Source organism: Rhizophagus irregularis, chromosome 11 (genome assembly GCF_026210795.1).
Source record: "Rhizophagus irregularis chromosome 11, complete sequence".
NCBI classification, from domain to species: domain Eukaryota; kingdom Fungi; phylum Glomeromycota; class Glomeromycetes; order Glomerales; family Glomeraceae; genus Rhizophagus; species Rhizophagus irregularis.
In genome coordinates, this window is record NC_089439.1 from 319221 (window position 1) to 335127 (window position 15907).

Below are 15907 nucleotides of genomic sequence, written 5' to 3' on the forward strand. Positions count from 1 at the left end.
TAAAATATCTTATTATCATTTCATTTAAATGAATTTAATACACTCTTCTTTACTCTTGAGCTATGATCATAAGCTATTATAATATATAAGTAAAAAAGAGATGAAATAAATAAAAATATATATATAAAAATAAAAAATGTTCTTACTAAAATCAAGTAATTTAACCATGTAATTACTAATATTATCATTTTAAAAGATTTTTTGTAAAAGGATTAAGTAATCGAGATGTATAAATAGCTTGTGTATGAGTAGTTGATTGATCATTTTTAATTGATAAAAACCTTGCTTTTCTAAATTCTTCTGTTTCTTTAAATTGCCCTTCCATTTCATAGTGTTGCTGTTCCTTTTCTTCAAATATTTGATTTAATGAATTACGGAATGATTCAACCATTTCTTTTATTTCATTAGAATTTGGTCTATTTTCTGGATCTAAATCCCAACATCTTTTCATTAAATCAATATAACATTTTGGTGTAATTTTTTCATTTATTTCAGGTCTAATCCCATTGCATATATTTAGTACTAAAACCTCATCATGAGCATAATCAATGAAAGGTTGTCTTCCAGTTGCTATAATATACATAATCATACCAAAGCTATATATATCTGCTTCTTCAGTATAAGGTTTTCCTTTTAATACTTCAGGAGCTACATAAGGCATAACTCCATAAATACTTGTTTCATCAACATCATCAATTTTTCTATATAATCCCACATCAGAGATTCTTACTTTATAATTATTATCTATAAATAATATATTTCCTATATGAAAATCATGATGAACCATCTGTTCTTGATGGATTTTACTAAGGTTACCAATAATATTAGTTAATACTTTTAATCCATTAAGCCAATCAAAACTTTCATAATTTTTATCTAAATAATTATTAAAATTTCCACCTTTTGCATATTCAAGAACCATGATATAATCTTTTGTATTTGGATCTTGAGATATTCCATATAAGTTAATAATATAATCCATCATTTGTCTTGGATATACTTTAATCTATGAAATAATATAATATTAAAAACATGTATAAATTAATTTGTCAAAAAATGCTTAAATTATAAGGAAATTTGTACCTTATTTATAAACTCATCAAGAGAATTTTGTGAATTATGTAAACATTTTAAAGCAACTTTTCTATTCGGTATTCTTTTCCAACTTTGACTTGAGTATTTATATAATAATAAACCATCTTTCCATATTGCTGAATATACTGTAGAGAACCCACCTTTACCTATTTCTTCAATGTTACTAAACTGATCATATGGTATCCATTCAAATATTTTATCAGAGTTCCCAAAATTTTGATTAATATTTAATTTCATTTCTTGAATTAAATCTCCAATTTTTTTATTTTCATGATTTGTTTGACACGATATACAGCTTTTATTATCTATTTCAAACTTATTGTTGTATTTCCCCCAACAGTTTTCACAATAATATTTAGGTTGAAGAACTAAAATAAAATCATTTGTATTTTGTATTCGAGATATTCCATAACTCTCATTAATTAAATGTATAATCTGTTAAAATATAACATCACTATTAATAAATATTAATAATTAAATTAAATTTTTTAGAAAATTTCATACCTCATTAAAAAATACATTAATATTTTGTAAATTATACCAATGTTTTAATAAAACTTTTCTATTTAATTTCCTTTTATAGTTACCATTTGATGAACTGTAATATAATGGTCCATCTTTCCAGATTGCTATAGTAAAGCCACTTTTTCCTATTTCATTAATATTAATAAACTTATTGTATGGTATCCATTCGAACACTGTATCACTATATTCACTAATTCTTGATTGGCTTTTTTGAATAAATTCATCAATTTTCTTATTTCCACTAGTCCAGTTTGTAAAATTACTCTTTAATTGATTTATTTGACATTGTTTACACCATTTAATATATTTATCACTATATTCATCTTTAACATATTCATTACCACATTTTATACAGTAATTATCAAAGTGATAGTAACTAAAAACCAAAATATATTCCTTTGTATCTGGATTTTGAGAAAATCCATAGCAATCATCCGTTAAGTAAGATTTAGTAATCTACCAAAATACAAAAATAATTAATATTATATTAATTTTCAATCTAAATTTGTAGAAAATTCCAATACCTCAATTAAAAATTCGTCAGTAATATCATGTAAATTATGTAGATATTTTAAACAAACTTTTTCACATGGTTTTCTTATCAATCTATTTTCACTATAATATAAACTATAACATAATAACCCATTCTTCAATATTGCTGTAGTAGAACAACTATCTTCTATTTCCTTAATAATAATGAGCTCATTAAATGGTATCCATTCAAATACGCTACCATATCCATTGTATTTTAATTGCTTTTCTTGAATGAAATTATCAATTATTTTATTTCCGCTAGACCAGTTTGTAAAATTATTTTTAAATTGACATTGGTTACATATCCTACGGTATTTTTCACCACAATTTTCACAATAATATTCAAAAAAATCCTCACTGAAAACCAAAATATAAACATTTGTATCCGGATTTTGAGATATTCCATTTAAGTATTCATTATCTAATAAATATGGCTCAACCTATTAAAATACAAAAAGTTTAAAATTATGTTAATATTAAAACTAAATTTATAGTAAATAAAAATTTAAATACCTTATTTAAAAATTCATATTCATTAATATTCTGTAAGTCGTATAAAAATCTTAATATAACTTTTTTATTTAATTTTCTTGTCCATTCCTTTTTACCAAAGTCATAATATAATTGACCATCTTTCCGTATTGCTGTAACAAAAACACTTTTTTCTATTACATTAATATCAATTAGCTCATTATATGGAATCCATTCAAATACTGTACCACGTCCATTGAATTTTAATTGCTTTTCTTTAATAAAATTATCTATTATTTTATTTCCACTTGTCCAGTTTGTAAAATTATTTTCTATATGTTTTATTTGACATTTACACCATTTAAGGCGTATAGTATTTTCATATTTATTACCACATTTTTCACAAAAATATTCCAAATAATTTTTACTGAAAGTTAAAATATAATCCCTTGTATCTGGATTTTGAGTTATTCCATAACAATGTTCTGTTGAATATTCTGTTTCATATAATGAATATGATTCAATCTATCAAAATACGAAAAAATTAATATCGTATAATTAACTTAAATTCATAGAAAATTAAATACCTTATTTATAAATTCATCGGTAAGATCTTGTGGATTATGTAAATATCTTAAACAAACTTTTTCACACATGGATCTTATCCATTCCTTTTCATCTTCATCATACCATAATGGACCATTCTTAAATATTGCTATATTCAAACAATTATCTCCTATTTCTTTAATATCAAGAAGTTCGTTATATGGTATCCATTCAAATACTCTACCGCTTCCATCATATTTTAATTGCTTTTCTTGAATGAAATTATCAATTATTTCATTTCCACTTGTCCAATTTGTAAAATTTTTTACAATAATTTCCTTCCCGCTGGCAAAATCCCAACAATCTGCAAAGTCTAATTCCATTGAATATTAAAATTTTTTGAGCGAAAATAAATAATTCCTCGATTTATAAAATGGTTGTAAAAAACAGTACAATAAAACCAAATTTGGTCAACAAAGAAAATATGACGTAATAAATTTTTTTGCGTAATGATGTACGCATAAATCTTTATTGCCTATCACAAATCATTTTTTTTAAAAAAAAAAATTCATAGAAGCATCCGCCGTATAATTTATAGGCAGAAGGAATCAAAGGGTTATAAATCCTTATATACATCGTTTACAGAATATTTTGTTCTTTTTTGAGAATAAACTTTTTAAAGATTTGCGAATCGTTAAGACATCTTAGAGTTCTTATATAACATTTCATACATTTTTTATATAAACTTAAACATTTTATGCGTTCTATTGGATAATGATGTCGCTAATCTTTTAAAATGACTAATAGGAAAAAGAGTTAGGATCGTCAAAAATTCTGACAAAGGGGAGAAACTTTAAAGACAATTGTTGATGAATAGTTTAAATAAGCATTACATGATCATGGCGGATTTATGAAATACCCAAAATTTGTCCGTCAGATCATCTTGTATAAGAAAAAAAGAATCCAATTTTGGAATATGCTATCACATTCGTCATATAAATTATGTCCATCGAGATAGTTTTCTTTGGTTTATGCTGCTGGAAAAAACTACATTCAAATTTTGCAATTAAGAAAATAACCCAAACACCTATTTATAACTTGCCAAAAACCGTCCCATGAAGTCTACGAGCCACATTATTTAAAAGATAAAAAATCATTAGAACATTTCTTAATGAATGTAAATACTCCTTATAATTTAAGCTCTTTTATTTTCATTCCATTCATTCCATAGAATTCAAGAAGTTACTGTAAAGAGGTGTTGTATCTAGGGAAATTTTTTAATTAAGCTGATAATTTGATAAATCATATACTTCAAGTAAGTTGTTAATAGTTTGTTACTACATATTATTCTGATAAATAAACAAACCAAATGAAATTAATATCATATGGACGAAATTTCAATAATAAACATATAAATAGTGATCGGCGAATTAGAACGCGAAATTTGACTCTTAATAAGACGGGAACTGTTGGGAATTGGGTTTAGGTACACGTGATAGTACTTAATACAAAATTATTTTGGTGTGTTGTAAAGTAAAACTAAAATTTTTAAACTTTAAAATATTTAGTTATTTGTACTATTATAATACTATTAAATTATTTATATAATATTAAATAACAAAATATTGATGTTTTATTATAAGAATTAAAGCTATATATATTTATTTCAATAAATTACAAAGTTTACCGAAAATATTTTATCATTAGGTAAATATTCTTCGAATGTTAAGTATACCCAGTATTTGTAAAAAATTTCTGTTGTCTATAAATAAAATAAATATAAAGTAGAAACAGTTATTCATCTTTAGGTGTAGCAAATGATTTTTATAGAGCAGTTTTTATTTTAGACTGAGGTTAGAAGCTTTAATTTTCTTAGATTGTATTCTGTAAATTTGTCTGATATTTATTAAGAGATTTCTTTTTAATATTTAATAATCACTATTACTGACCTACATTAGTAAAATCAGGTCGTTGAAATGAAAGAAAGCTTTTTTTTTTTTAATAACGCATTTCTTTATTAAGCATCATATGAAACATAGATTACAAAATTTAGAAATACTTAGAGGTAAACAATTACAAAAATTGAATAACCCTATAACTAACCAGTCTATCCTAAACTGACGAATACTATGCTAAATACTTTACTTATAACGTAAATAAGAAAATAAAATAAAAATACTATAAAATTCAAAAATCACTAAAAATGTTAATAAAGTTTTTGTCTAATTATAAAATGTTACTAATTTTTGTATATTTTATATTAACTCTATTAATTTCTTATTTTACGTTTTTTCTTATTACTTTCTTTCGTCTCATCTGAGTCATCCGAACTTACATTATCCTCTTTTGGTTTTGTAGACAGTAGTGGCTTCATTGGTAATCTCTTGCTGAAATCTCCATTCAAATTTGTAAATTCTTCAACAACCTCTTTACTATTTCCAATATGTGTTGATGTTGGTTCAATTTCTGATTGGTCCGTCGCGTCAAAATATAACTCTTTATCCACTGGAACATTGTCCCACTGTTGCGTAGATGAAGTATTTGTTGTTGGTTCGAAATGAACGGCCTTTTAAATTTGTAATTATTGTTCTTTCCAAATAATTCCTGTTGACTCTTCATTTGTAATCCTTGTCCCAATTTTTCCTCCATCGTTGATTTATAAATCGCTTCCATCATTTTCATTTCGTAGTTGAAGTATAACAATATATACGTTGACCCATACGATCTACTGTAATAATCTTTCCAAATAAACATGAGCTTTGTAAAGTTTGATGTACTTGACTATACGATCGATATCCTGGTCTACTGGAACTTTTCCTTTAATTTTAACGTTGCTTGCCAAGAAAATCGATTTCTAATTTTGTTAGCCGGCATTCTCCCATTAAACCATCACGAAAATCTTGGAATTTCCTTTTAACACCCCCGTTCACGAAATTTTCGTCAGCCGCTCGTATTAATCTAATTTTCGCTTTAACTGATTTATATTTGTAAGCTACTTTAACACTAAGCGATTCTATAATTCTGATTCTGGACAGTGCTTCGTTCGTCCCATCCCTTAGGAATATCATAAAATAAAAAATCACGTGACTTAACTGCATAGATCTCAAATTTTATCCACGGAACTTTCTCAATTGATCTAACGATCTTTTGCTTTTTTGATAAAGTTCCGCATTTTTTGATTTTCTTTGTTTCAACATCTCATTTTTTGGTGGTGAATTACTATTTTTGTCTCCAGTCTTATTTTCATCCAACTTTTTTGATAATTCCGCTATCTCCTCATCTTTCTGCTTTATCCTCTTCTAATTTAGTCATAGTTTCCTTTATCTTTTTCATCATTTCAAAATAATTAAATCTTTTTGTTGAATCAGTTGTTTTTGCTGTGTCTCCACTGCCAGCTGCGCATTTGGGAAGCATCATTGTACTTTCCGTTTTAAAAATTCTGAAATGAAAATTGTTGTCAGGCACGAGAAAAGAGTTTCAGGTCTATTTAACGCTATGTAAATCATATATTCTTTGTCTTTAGTATCCGACTAGTAGGTTACTTTTAATTTTAAACTCTCTACTTTTTGTGGTGGTTATGTTTTATGTCAAGCACGTAGTATATCGAACGTCTACGTATGAAACAAGGTACTAAAATATCATTTTTTTCCTCAGCACTTTGGTCGAGTAATAGAGTCTTTGTTTTTTTCTCAATGTAAATCGGAATAAAAGAAAGCTCAAAAGATTCAGGAATTTTATTATTTGGTTTTAACATACTAAAGTGAGAGAAAATGTTACCAATACTTCTATTATAAATAGGAAACGTCTATATACTGAAATTTCCATATCACTATAAAATAAGCATTTAAATTTATTGGCTAAGGATTTAAAAACTTAGATATTATAATATTCAATCAAGATTAATTGAACTGAAATTAATAGAGGAATAATAAGTGCTTAATTTCACAGGATGGATATTGACGTCTTGCAATGGTTAGTCCAAGAATTGGAATATTGTAAAGATTATATTAATGAAATTATGAATTCTCTAATCCCTATACATGAAATTTACCTTATCATTTTTAAATCAATCAAAAAAAGTAAAGAAAGGTAATAATGTAGAAGATCTTGAATCTTTTAGTAATAATGGTAATAATAATAATCAAGATGGATTAAGTTCTTTTTAATCTGTTAAGGCCATTTTAGATATTTTAGTTCTATATGGAAAAAGGATTCTTCGCTTATTTTGATCCTGAGATACAATTAAATTTAAATTTAGGAGAGATGTATTCATTGATACTCAAGTATAATGTTTATTCTCCCAAAAGTCAAAATGGTTTAATTAGTGACCAGAATCTGATGATCTATAGCTCATTTGGATGCTTTAGTCAAAACCATTCTATTTTTATTTAAATATTTAGAGGCTTTGCTTACAATCTCGGTACTAGTGGTCAATCAGATTCCAATGATCTTTACACCATTATATTAGTCTCATTGAGAAGATTCAAATAATAAAATGCTTTATGATTGTAGTTTTGATATTGACGAAGATATTGCAATTTAAAAATTTTTATTGTTTTGCAACTATTTGAAATTATGTTAATGATATAATTTTGGCCAATTTAACTTTATTTTGACTTTAAGCATCCAAAACCAAAATATTTCGACTTTGGCTTTAAAATTTCAACTTCATGTATAATTTTAATCAGAACTATTCAAAACTTTAAAAAATATATAAATATGAAAATAAATTTATTCATTTATTTAGTTTGCAGTTATTACATAAATTTGTTAATTACAACCTGATTTTAATATAAAGAAAGATTTACATTTTAATTTATAATCAGTGTTAAACAAAAGTAGTAATAAAAATTCTATTGTTTAAAAGTAAAAGTGATAGGATTTCTTAGCCTAGCCTTGGGAAGTATTTTTTATTAATTATAAGCTGCAAATATTTGGCAGAAATTTAACTAAATATTTTTACTATTTGGATATCTTTACTATTATATTATTTAAACTTTTTAGCCATAGAAAATTGTTATAAGCTAAAATATAAAATAATAAGAATAAGATAAAAGTAAATAAAAAATACAAAATTAAAAAATACTACTTACTTTGTAAAATCAATAATTTCTACTGTATTGTTATTAATATTATCATCATGTTTTGGAAGACTTTTTGTAAAAGGATTAAGTAATCGAGATGTATAAATAGCTTGCTTATGAGAAGGTAATTGGTTGATTTTAATTGATGAAAGATTTTCTTTTCTATTATCCTGTGTTTCTTTAAATTGCTCTTCAATTTTATAGTGTTGCTGTTCCTTTTTCTCAAATTCTTGATCTAATGAATTACAGAATAATTCAATCATTTCTTTTATTTCAAGGGAATTTGGTCTATTATCTGGATTTGAATCCCAACACATTTTCATTAAATCAATATAACATTTTGGTGTAATTTTTTCATTTATTTCAGGTCTAATCCCATTGCATATATTTAGTACTAAAACCTCATCATGAGCATAATTAATGAAAGGTTGTCTTCCAGTTGCCATAACATACATAATCATACCAAAGCTATATATATCTGCTGTATAAGTATAAGGTTTTCCTTTTAATACCTCAGGTGCTACATAAGGCATAACTCCATAGATACTTGTTTCATTAATATCATCAATTTTTTTAGATAATCCCAGGTCAGAAATACATGCATTATAATTATTATCAATAAACAATATATTTCCTATATGAAAATCACGATGAACCATTTGCTTTTGATGAATTTTACTAAGACCTTCAATAATATTAGTTAAAATTTTTAATCCATTAAACCAATTAAAATTTTCATAATTTTTATTAAAATAATCATTGAAATTTCCACCTTCTGCATATTCAAGTACCATAATATACTCCTTTGTACTTGGATTTTGGGATATTCCATATATTTTAAGAATATTATTTATTTTTTGTCTTGGATATGCTTTAACCTATAAAATAATATAATATTAAAATATATAAATTAACTTGTTAAAAAAAGGCTTAAATGATAAGGGAATTCATACCTCATTTATAAATTCATCAAGAGCATTTTGTGAATTATGTAAGCATTTTAAAGCAACTTTTGTATTTGAGTTTCTTATCCATTTCTCATCATCGAAAAGATCATCATCATAATACAATAAACCATTTTTCCATATTGCTGAATATACTGTAGAGAATCCACCTTTACCTATTTCCTTAATATTATCAAACTGATCATATGGTATCCACTCAAATATTAAATTAGATTTACTAGAATTATGATCAATACTTAATTTTATTTCTTGGATTAATTCATTAATTTTTTTGTTTTCATGATTTGTTTGACATAATACACAGCTTTTATTAACTATTTCAAATTGATGATTATATTTTTTCCCACAGTGTTCACAATAATATTTAGGTTGAAGAACCAAAATAAAATCATTTGTATTTGGATTTTGAGATACTCCATAACTTTCCTCAATTGAATATTCAATCTGTTGAAATTTGACAAGATATTATGTTAATATTATTAATATCTAAATAAATTACATTTCGGAAATATTTCATACCTCTTTTAAAAATGTATTATTATTTAGATATTTTAATAAAACATTTTCATTTAATTTTCTTTTATATTTTTTATGTAATCTTCTGTAATATAATGGTCCATTCTTCCATATTGCTGTAGAAAATTTATCACTTCCATTTATCTTTTTAATTTCAATTAACTCATTATATGGAATCCATTCAATTATTACATTATCATGATCCTTAATTTTTAATTGCATTTTTTGAATGAAATTATCAATTTTCTCATTTCTGCTAGTCCAGTTTATAAAATTATTTTTTAATAGATTTATTTGACATTGTTCACACCACTGTTTACACCATACATGCTCATATTTATTGCCACATTTTTCACAATAATATTCTAAATAATTATAACTGAAAACCAAAATATAAATTTTTGTATCTGGATTTTGTGATATTCCAAAGACTAATTTATTTGCCAAGTAGGATTCAACCTGTCAAATGCAAAAAAAATTAGCACTACATTAATAATTAAATTAAATTTATAGAAATTAAATACCTTATTTAAAAATTCATCAGTAAAATTTTGTAAGTCATATAGAAATTTTAATACAACTTTTTCATATGATTTTCTTATCCATTCCTTTATATTAGTGTCATGATATAAGTGACCATCCTTCCATATTGCTGTAGCAAAATCATTATCTCCATTATTTATCTCTTTAATTCCAATCAACACATTGTATGGTATCCACTCAAATATCACATCATCATATTTATTAACTTTTAATTGCATTTTTTGAATGAAATCATCAATTTTCTCATTTCCACTAGTCCAGCTTGTAATTTCATTTTTTAATTGATTTATTAGACATTGTTTGCACCATTTATAGGAACTATCTTCGTATTTATTACCACATTTTTCACAATAATAATAACTATCACAAACCAAAATATAAACTTTCGTATCCGGATTTTGAGATATTCCAAGTTTATCAGCCTATCAATTTGCAAAAAAAAAGTCAATATTAATGGATATTAATATTCAATCTAAATTCATAGGAAAATTCTAATACCATATTTAAAAGTGTGTCAGTAATATCTTGTGAATTATGTAAATACTTTAAATAAACTTTTTTTTCACAAGATTTTCTTATCCATTTCTTTTCATACGTATTATATGATAATTGACCTTTCTTCCATATTGCAAAAGTCAAATAATTATCCTCTATTTCTTTAATTTCAATAAACTCATTATATGGTATCCACTCAAATATAACATCATCATATTTATTAATTTCTGATTGCATTTTTTGGATAAATTCATCAATTTTTTCATTTCCACTTGTCCAGTTTGCAAAATTACTTTTTAATTGATTTATTTGACATTGTTTACACCACTTTTTTGCGTAATATCCATTACCACATTTTTCACAATAATATTTTAAACAATCACCCCTGGAAACAAAAATATAAACATTTGTATCTGGATTTTGAGATATTCCATAATTTAGAGAGTTTCCATATTCATCTTCTGATAAATATGATTTAGCCTATTAAATATAAAAAAATCAACATTTTATTATAAATATTTAAACTAAATTTATAGAAAAATTACATACCTTATTTGAAAATTCGTCAGTAATAATCTCTAAATCATATAAAAATCTTAATACAACTTTTTCATATGATGATTCTTTTTTCAATTTCTTTTCAAAGTATTTGTCATAACTTGATGGACCATTCTTCCATATTGCTGTAGTCAAACAATTATCTCCTCTTTCTTCAATATAAATAAATTCCCTATATGGTATCCATTCAAATATTGTTTTACGATATTCGCATTTTAATTGCTTTTCTTGAATGTAATTATCAATTATTTCATTTCCACTGGTCCAATTTATAAAATTAGCTTTTAAAAAATTTACTTCACATTGTCCGCACCATCTAATGTAATTATTACATTTTTCACAATGATCATAATAATTAATATTATAAACTAAAATATAATCTTCTGTATCTGGATTTTGAGATATTCCATAACAATTATATGTTAAACGTGATTCAACCTACAAAAATACAAAATAATTAAAACTACATTAATGTTCAACTAAATTAATCAATAATAGAAAATTTCAATACCTTTTTTTTAAATTCGTCAGTATTATATGGATTACATAAAAATCTTAACACGACATTTACATGTGATTCTCTTATCCATTTCTTTTCATCTTTACTATAATATAATGAACCATTCTTCAATATTGCTGTAGTTAAACGATTATCTTCTATTTCTTTAATGTCAATAAGCTCATTATATGGTATCCATCCAAATACTGCGCCATGTCCATCGTATTCTGATTGGTTTTCTTGAATGTAATCATCAATTATTTCATTCCCGCTGGTCCAATTTATAAAATTTCCCTCAATAATTTCTTTCCCGATAGTCAAATCTCCACAATCTGCGAAGTCTAAATCCATTGAAAATTGAAATTTTTTGGACGAAAAAAAAAAAATTCCTCGATTTAAAAGTGGTCGTAAAAAATAGTACAATAAAATTAAATTTGGTTAACAAAGAAGATATGACGTAATGAATGTTGATACCACATTACCACATAAATCTTTTATTGACCGATCATTCCAATTAACGTTAGATTACTTTTATTCAAAGTTACCAAAAAATGGTGAAAAAAAAAATATTTTTTTTTTTTTGACGCCAATCACAGTATCAGTTTACCGATCAACCCAATAAACGTTAGATTATTTTTTTATTTAAGTTACCAAATACGTTAAAGAAAAAAAGAATTGTTGTTATTGTTTCACATTGACAAGAGTCGTTATTCATTATTTACTAGTCATTAAGATTCGTCGCATAACAAAGAATAAAAACATTATTTTTATTTTTATTTTTATAATAAACATCAGAAATTCTACAGTAGACTAAAGCTACAAACTTTAAACCTAATAAATATACCACGTGATATATTTCATCTTATTTTTTTTTTAAATTAGTTTGCGCGAATCAAAAAAAAATTGGTTTTACCCAGTTATGTAAACAAATTATTAATTTTTTTTTATAATTTCTCGCGCAAAGAAAATCAGCTGCACAAAAGAAAAATAGCTTAGAAAAAGGAATTTTACTTCTAGAAGATCTTTCCAATTGTAATTGCCTTATTATTTTTTCCAATAGTTTATTCCAAAAAGAATAACGAACCTTATGCAATACAAGGTCTCCTCAGCCCTTTCGCCAACTTGCATTAAAAATGAATCCAATTTTGGGAATAATATGCTGTCATGTAACTCCAAAATATCATCAATCGAGATTTGCTGTAATTGGTTCACTTCGTTTCATGCTGCGTACTGAAAATGCAATTAAGAAAATTACAATATTTTAAGAAATCGGTCCAGGATACATCGTAATAATTATTTTAATTATTTTACTACCAGTCCGGGCTGGGACCGATTATACAAAATTTTTCATCAAATAAAATGATAAACAAATTACCTATTATTAATAAAGTTTTCAAGTACGAGAAATAAAAAAATTGATGTCAATCAATTAAAATTGATTTATCCGGAGCGACAATATATGTCTACGAACTAGTGGCTTGCGAACAGGGCCCGGAACCTGAAAACCCGGATCCGGCAAACTTTCCTTCAAAATTCACTCGACCGGGCACATGATTTTTCGTTGATTTTCGTAATTCTGGCCTAAATCGTCTTAATTCCGGCCGAAATTAAACTGACCAAAATTAAGTTGGCCGATTTTTTTTGTTTTACAACAAATTAATATAATAATAGTCCGGGCCGGCGGGCGGGCACTTTAGGTTAATTTCCAAGTGCGGGCAGATCTCCATTACGCACTATGAAAAAAAAAATCGATCTTGTAGAATTTCTCTGTCCGCCACGTGATCGTCGCCCAATGAAATTGTAAATTTTAGTTTTTCGCTCTGGACTTACAGTTCCCGTTTCCTAGTGTTAGTTTTATTATCGTTACGATAGTTTTACAATTCTTTTTAATATTTCAATAAATATATGAGGTTTTAAATTTTGCAAAAAACGACCAGCAATTTTATTCTTAAATTTTGAGATTTCACTTGAATCATACTTTGATTACAATGAAAACAAAGGTAATAAATAATAATTAATGTCAAAATTTTAGTGCGACCTGTATTTCGTTGTGTTGCTGATCAATTATCATTATCCCAACAATATACGACATTATAAAATTTGAAATCATTAAGGACCATAGTTAAAAGTTTGGTTAATAGACCGGTCCATCTATCCGAAAGACCGGTCTTTTTAGGACCGAACTGGACCGGACGGGACCGATCCAACCGATCCAACCCTAGTATGAACGCCATACATTGTTATCAATTTCAATATTCGTGGATATTCAGATAATTCAATTAATTCAATAAATCTGATACACGTTCTTTATTATTTATAAAGAATGATACATTTAATTTATTAAGTTACACAGAGAACACGACCAATATTGTACAAATAAATAGAAATACATAAATAGATAGGAATACAAATAAATAGAAATATATTAATAATAGAAATTTTCTTGAATGTAATCATCAATTACTTTATTCCCGCTGGTCCAATTTATAAAATTTCCTTCAATAATTTCTTTCCCGATAGTCAAACCTCCACAATCTGCAAAGTCTAATTCCATTGAAAATTGAAATCTTTTGGGTCGTAAAAAATAGTACAATAAAACTAAATTTGGTTAACAAAGAAAATATGACGTAATGAATGTTGATACCACATAAATCTTTTATTGACCGATCATTCCAATTAACGTTAGATTATTTTTATTCAAAGTTACCAATTTAAAAATATAATGGTGTAGTTGGCCGAAAAATAATTTGCCGCAACGTGATCCGGACCGGCTCAAAAGTGGCTCAGGTGTAGATCGTCGTGGAATTCCAGGGGATTTTCTGCGATTGAACCGGGTCCGGATGATCGGTAATCAGGAATTCTGCTCCGTTTTTCGGCTAGCTGCACCATTATCCAAAAATGAAGAAAAAAAAATATTTTGACGCCTCGATCATCCCAATAAACGTTAGATTATTTTTATTTAAGTTACCAAATACGTTAAAGAAAAAAAAAATTGTTGTTATTGTTTCACATTGACAAGAGTCATTATTCTTTATTTACTAGTCATTAAGACTCGTTGCATAACAAAAAATAAAATCATATTATTTTTATTTTTATTTTTATAATAAACATCAGAAATTCTACAGTAATACATTAAGTAGACTAAAGCTACAAACTTTAAACCTAATAAATATACCACGTGATATATTTTATTTAAATTAGATTGCGCGAAACAAAAAGTTGGTTTTACCCAGTTATGTAATCAAATTTATTGATTTTTTTTTTATTTCTTTGTGAAAGGCGCGAATCAAAAAGTTGGTTTTACCCAGTTATGTAATCAAATTTATTGATTTTTTTTTTTATTTCTTTGTGAAAGGCGCAAAGAAAATCAGCTACACAAAGAAAAATAGCTTAGAAAAAGGAATTCTACTTCTAGAAGTTCAATTGTAATTGCCTTATTATTTTTTCCAATAGTTTATTCCAAAAGAATAATGAACCTTATGCAATGCAAGACCTTCTTACCCTTTCGCCAGATTGCATTAAAAATAAACCCAATTTTGGAATATGCCATCACGTAACTCAAGAATATCGCCATCGAGATTTGCTGTGATTGGTTCGCTTCATTTTATGCTGCGTACCGGAAATGCAATTAAGAAACTTACAATATTTTCAAGAAATCCCTGATCTTCGGTCCAGGATACAGCGTAATAATCATTTAATTGTTCTATTACCAGTCCGGGTTGGAACCGATTATACAAAATTTTTCATCAAATAAAATGATAAGCAAATTACTATTTTTGATATTTGTAATTTCAATATCATTCAATTCCTTACATGCTTTAAATCAATTTCATGCACCCTTAGAGGCTGCAAACGGGACCCGGATCCGGGTTTGGACTGGCACATGATTTTTCGTTTAAACCCGGATTTTCGTAATTCTGGCCAAAACCGTCTTAATTCCAGCCGAAATTAAACTAACCAAAATTAAGTTGGCCGATTTTTGCTTTGCAATAAATTAATATTATAATAGTCCGGGCTGGGTCGGGCGGGCACTTTAGGTTAATTTCCAAGTACGGGCTAGTCCGGGTTGTAAAAAT

The 15907-nt window shown here is 26.3% G+C and overlaps 3 protein-coding genes across 3 annotated transcripts; all 3 read right to left on the reverse strand.

Moving 5' to 3' along the window:
• Nucleotides 1-184: 184 nt before the first annotated feature.
• Nucleotides 185-3554, reverse strand: OCT59_002629 (uncharacterized protein; the record flags this gene model as incomplete). Its single annotated transcript, XM_066145045.1, has 8 exons — nt 185-1006; nt 1084-1530; nt 1600-1745; nt 1884-2076; nt 2145-2306; nt 2532-2594; nt 2668-3150; nt 3501-3554. The coding sequence occupies 8 exons, from the start codon at nt 3552-3554 to the stop codon at nt 185-187; spliced, it is 2370 nt and encodes a 789-aa protein (XP_065995801.1).
• A 1886-nt stretch (nt 3555-5440) lies between these two features.
• Nucleotides 5441-5853, reverse strand: OCT59_002630 (uncharacterized protein; the record flags this gene model as incomplete). Its single annotated transcript, XM_066145046.1, has 2 exons — nt 5441-5637; nt 5694-5853. The coding sequence occupies 2 exons, from the start codon at nt 5851-5853 to the stop codon at nt 5441-5443; spliced, it is 357 nt and encodes a 118-aa protein (XP_065995802.1).
• Nucleotides 5854-7884: 2031 nt separating this feature from the next.
• On the reverse strand, nt 7885-11682 carry OCT59_002631 (uncharacterized protein; the record flags this gene model as incomplete). Its single annotated transcript, XM_025308505.2, has 9 exons — nt 7885-8195; nt 8265-9133; nt 9209-9664; nt 9740-9940; nt 10064-10195; nt 10261-10701; nt 10778-11254; nt 11324-11504; nt 11630-11682. 9 exons carry the CDS (start codon nt 11680-11682, stop codon nt 8189-8191), a joined length of 2817 nt encoding a protein of 938 aa, XP_025179445.2. The 3' UTR covers nt 7885-8188.
• Nucleotides 11683-15907: the final 4225 nt, after the last annotated feature.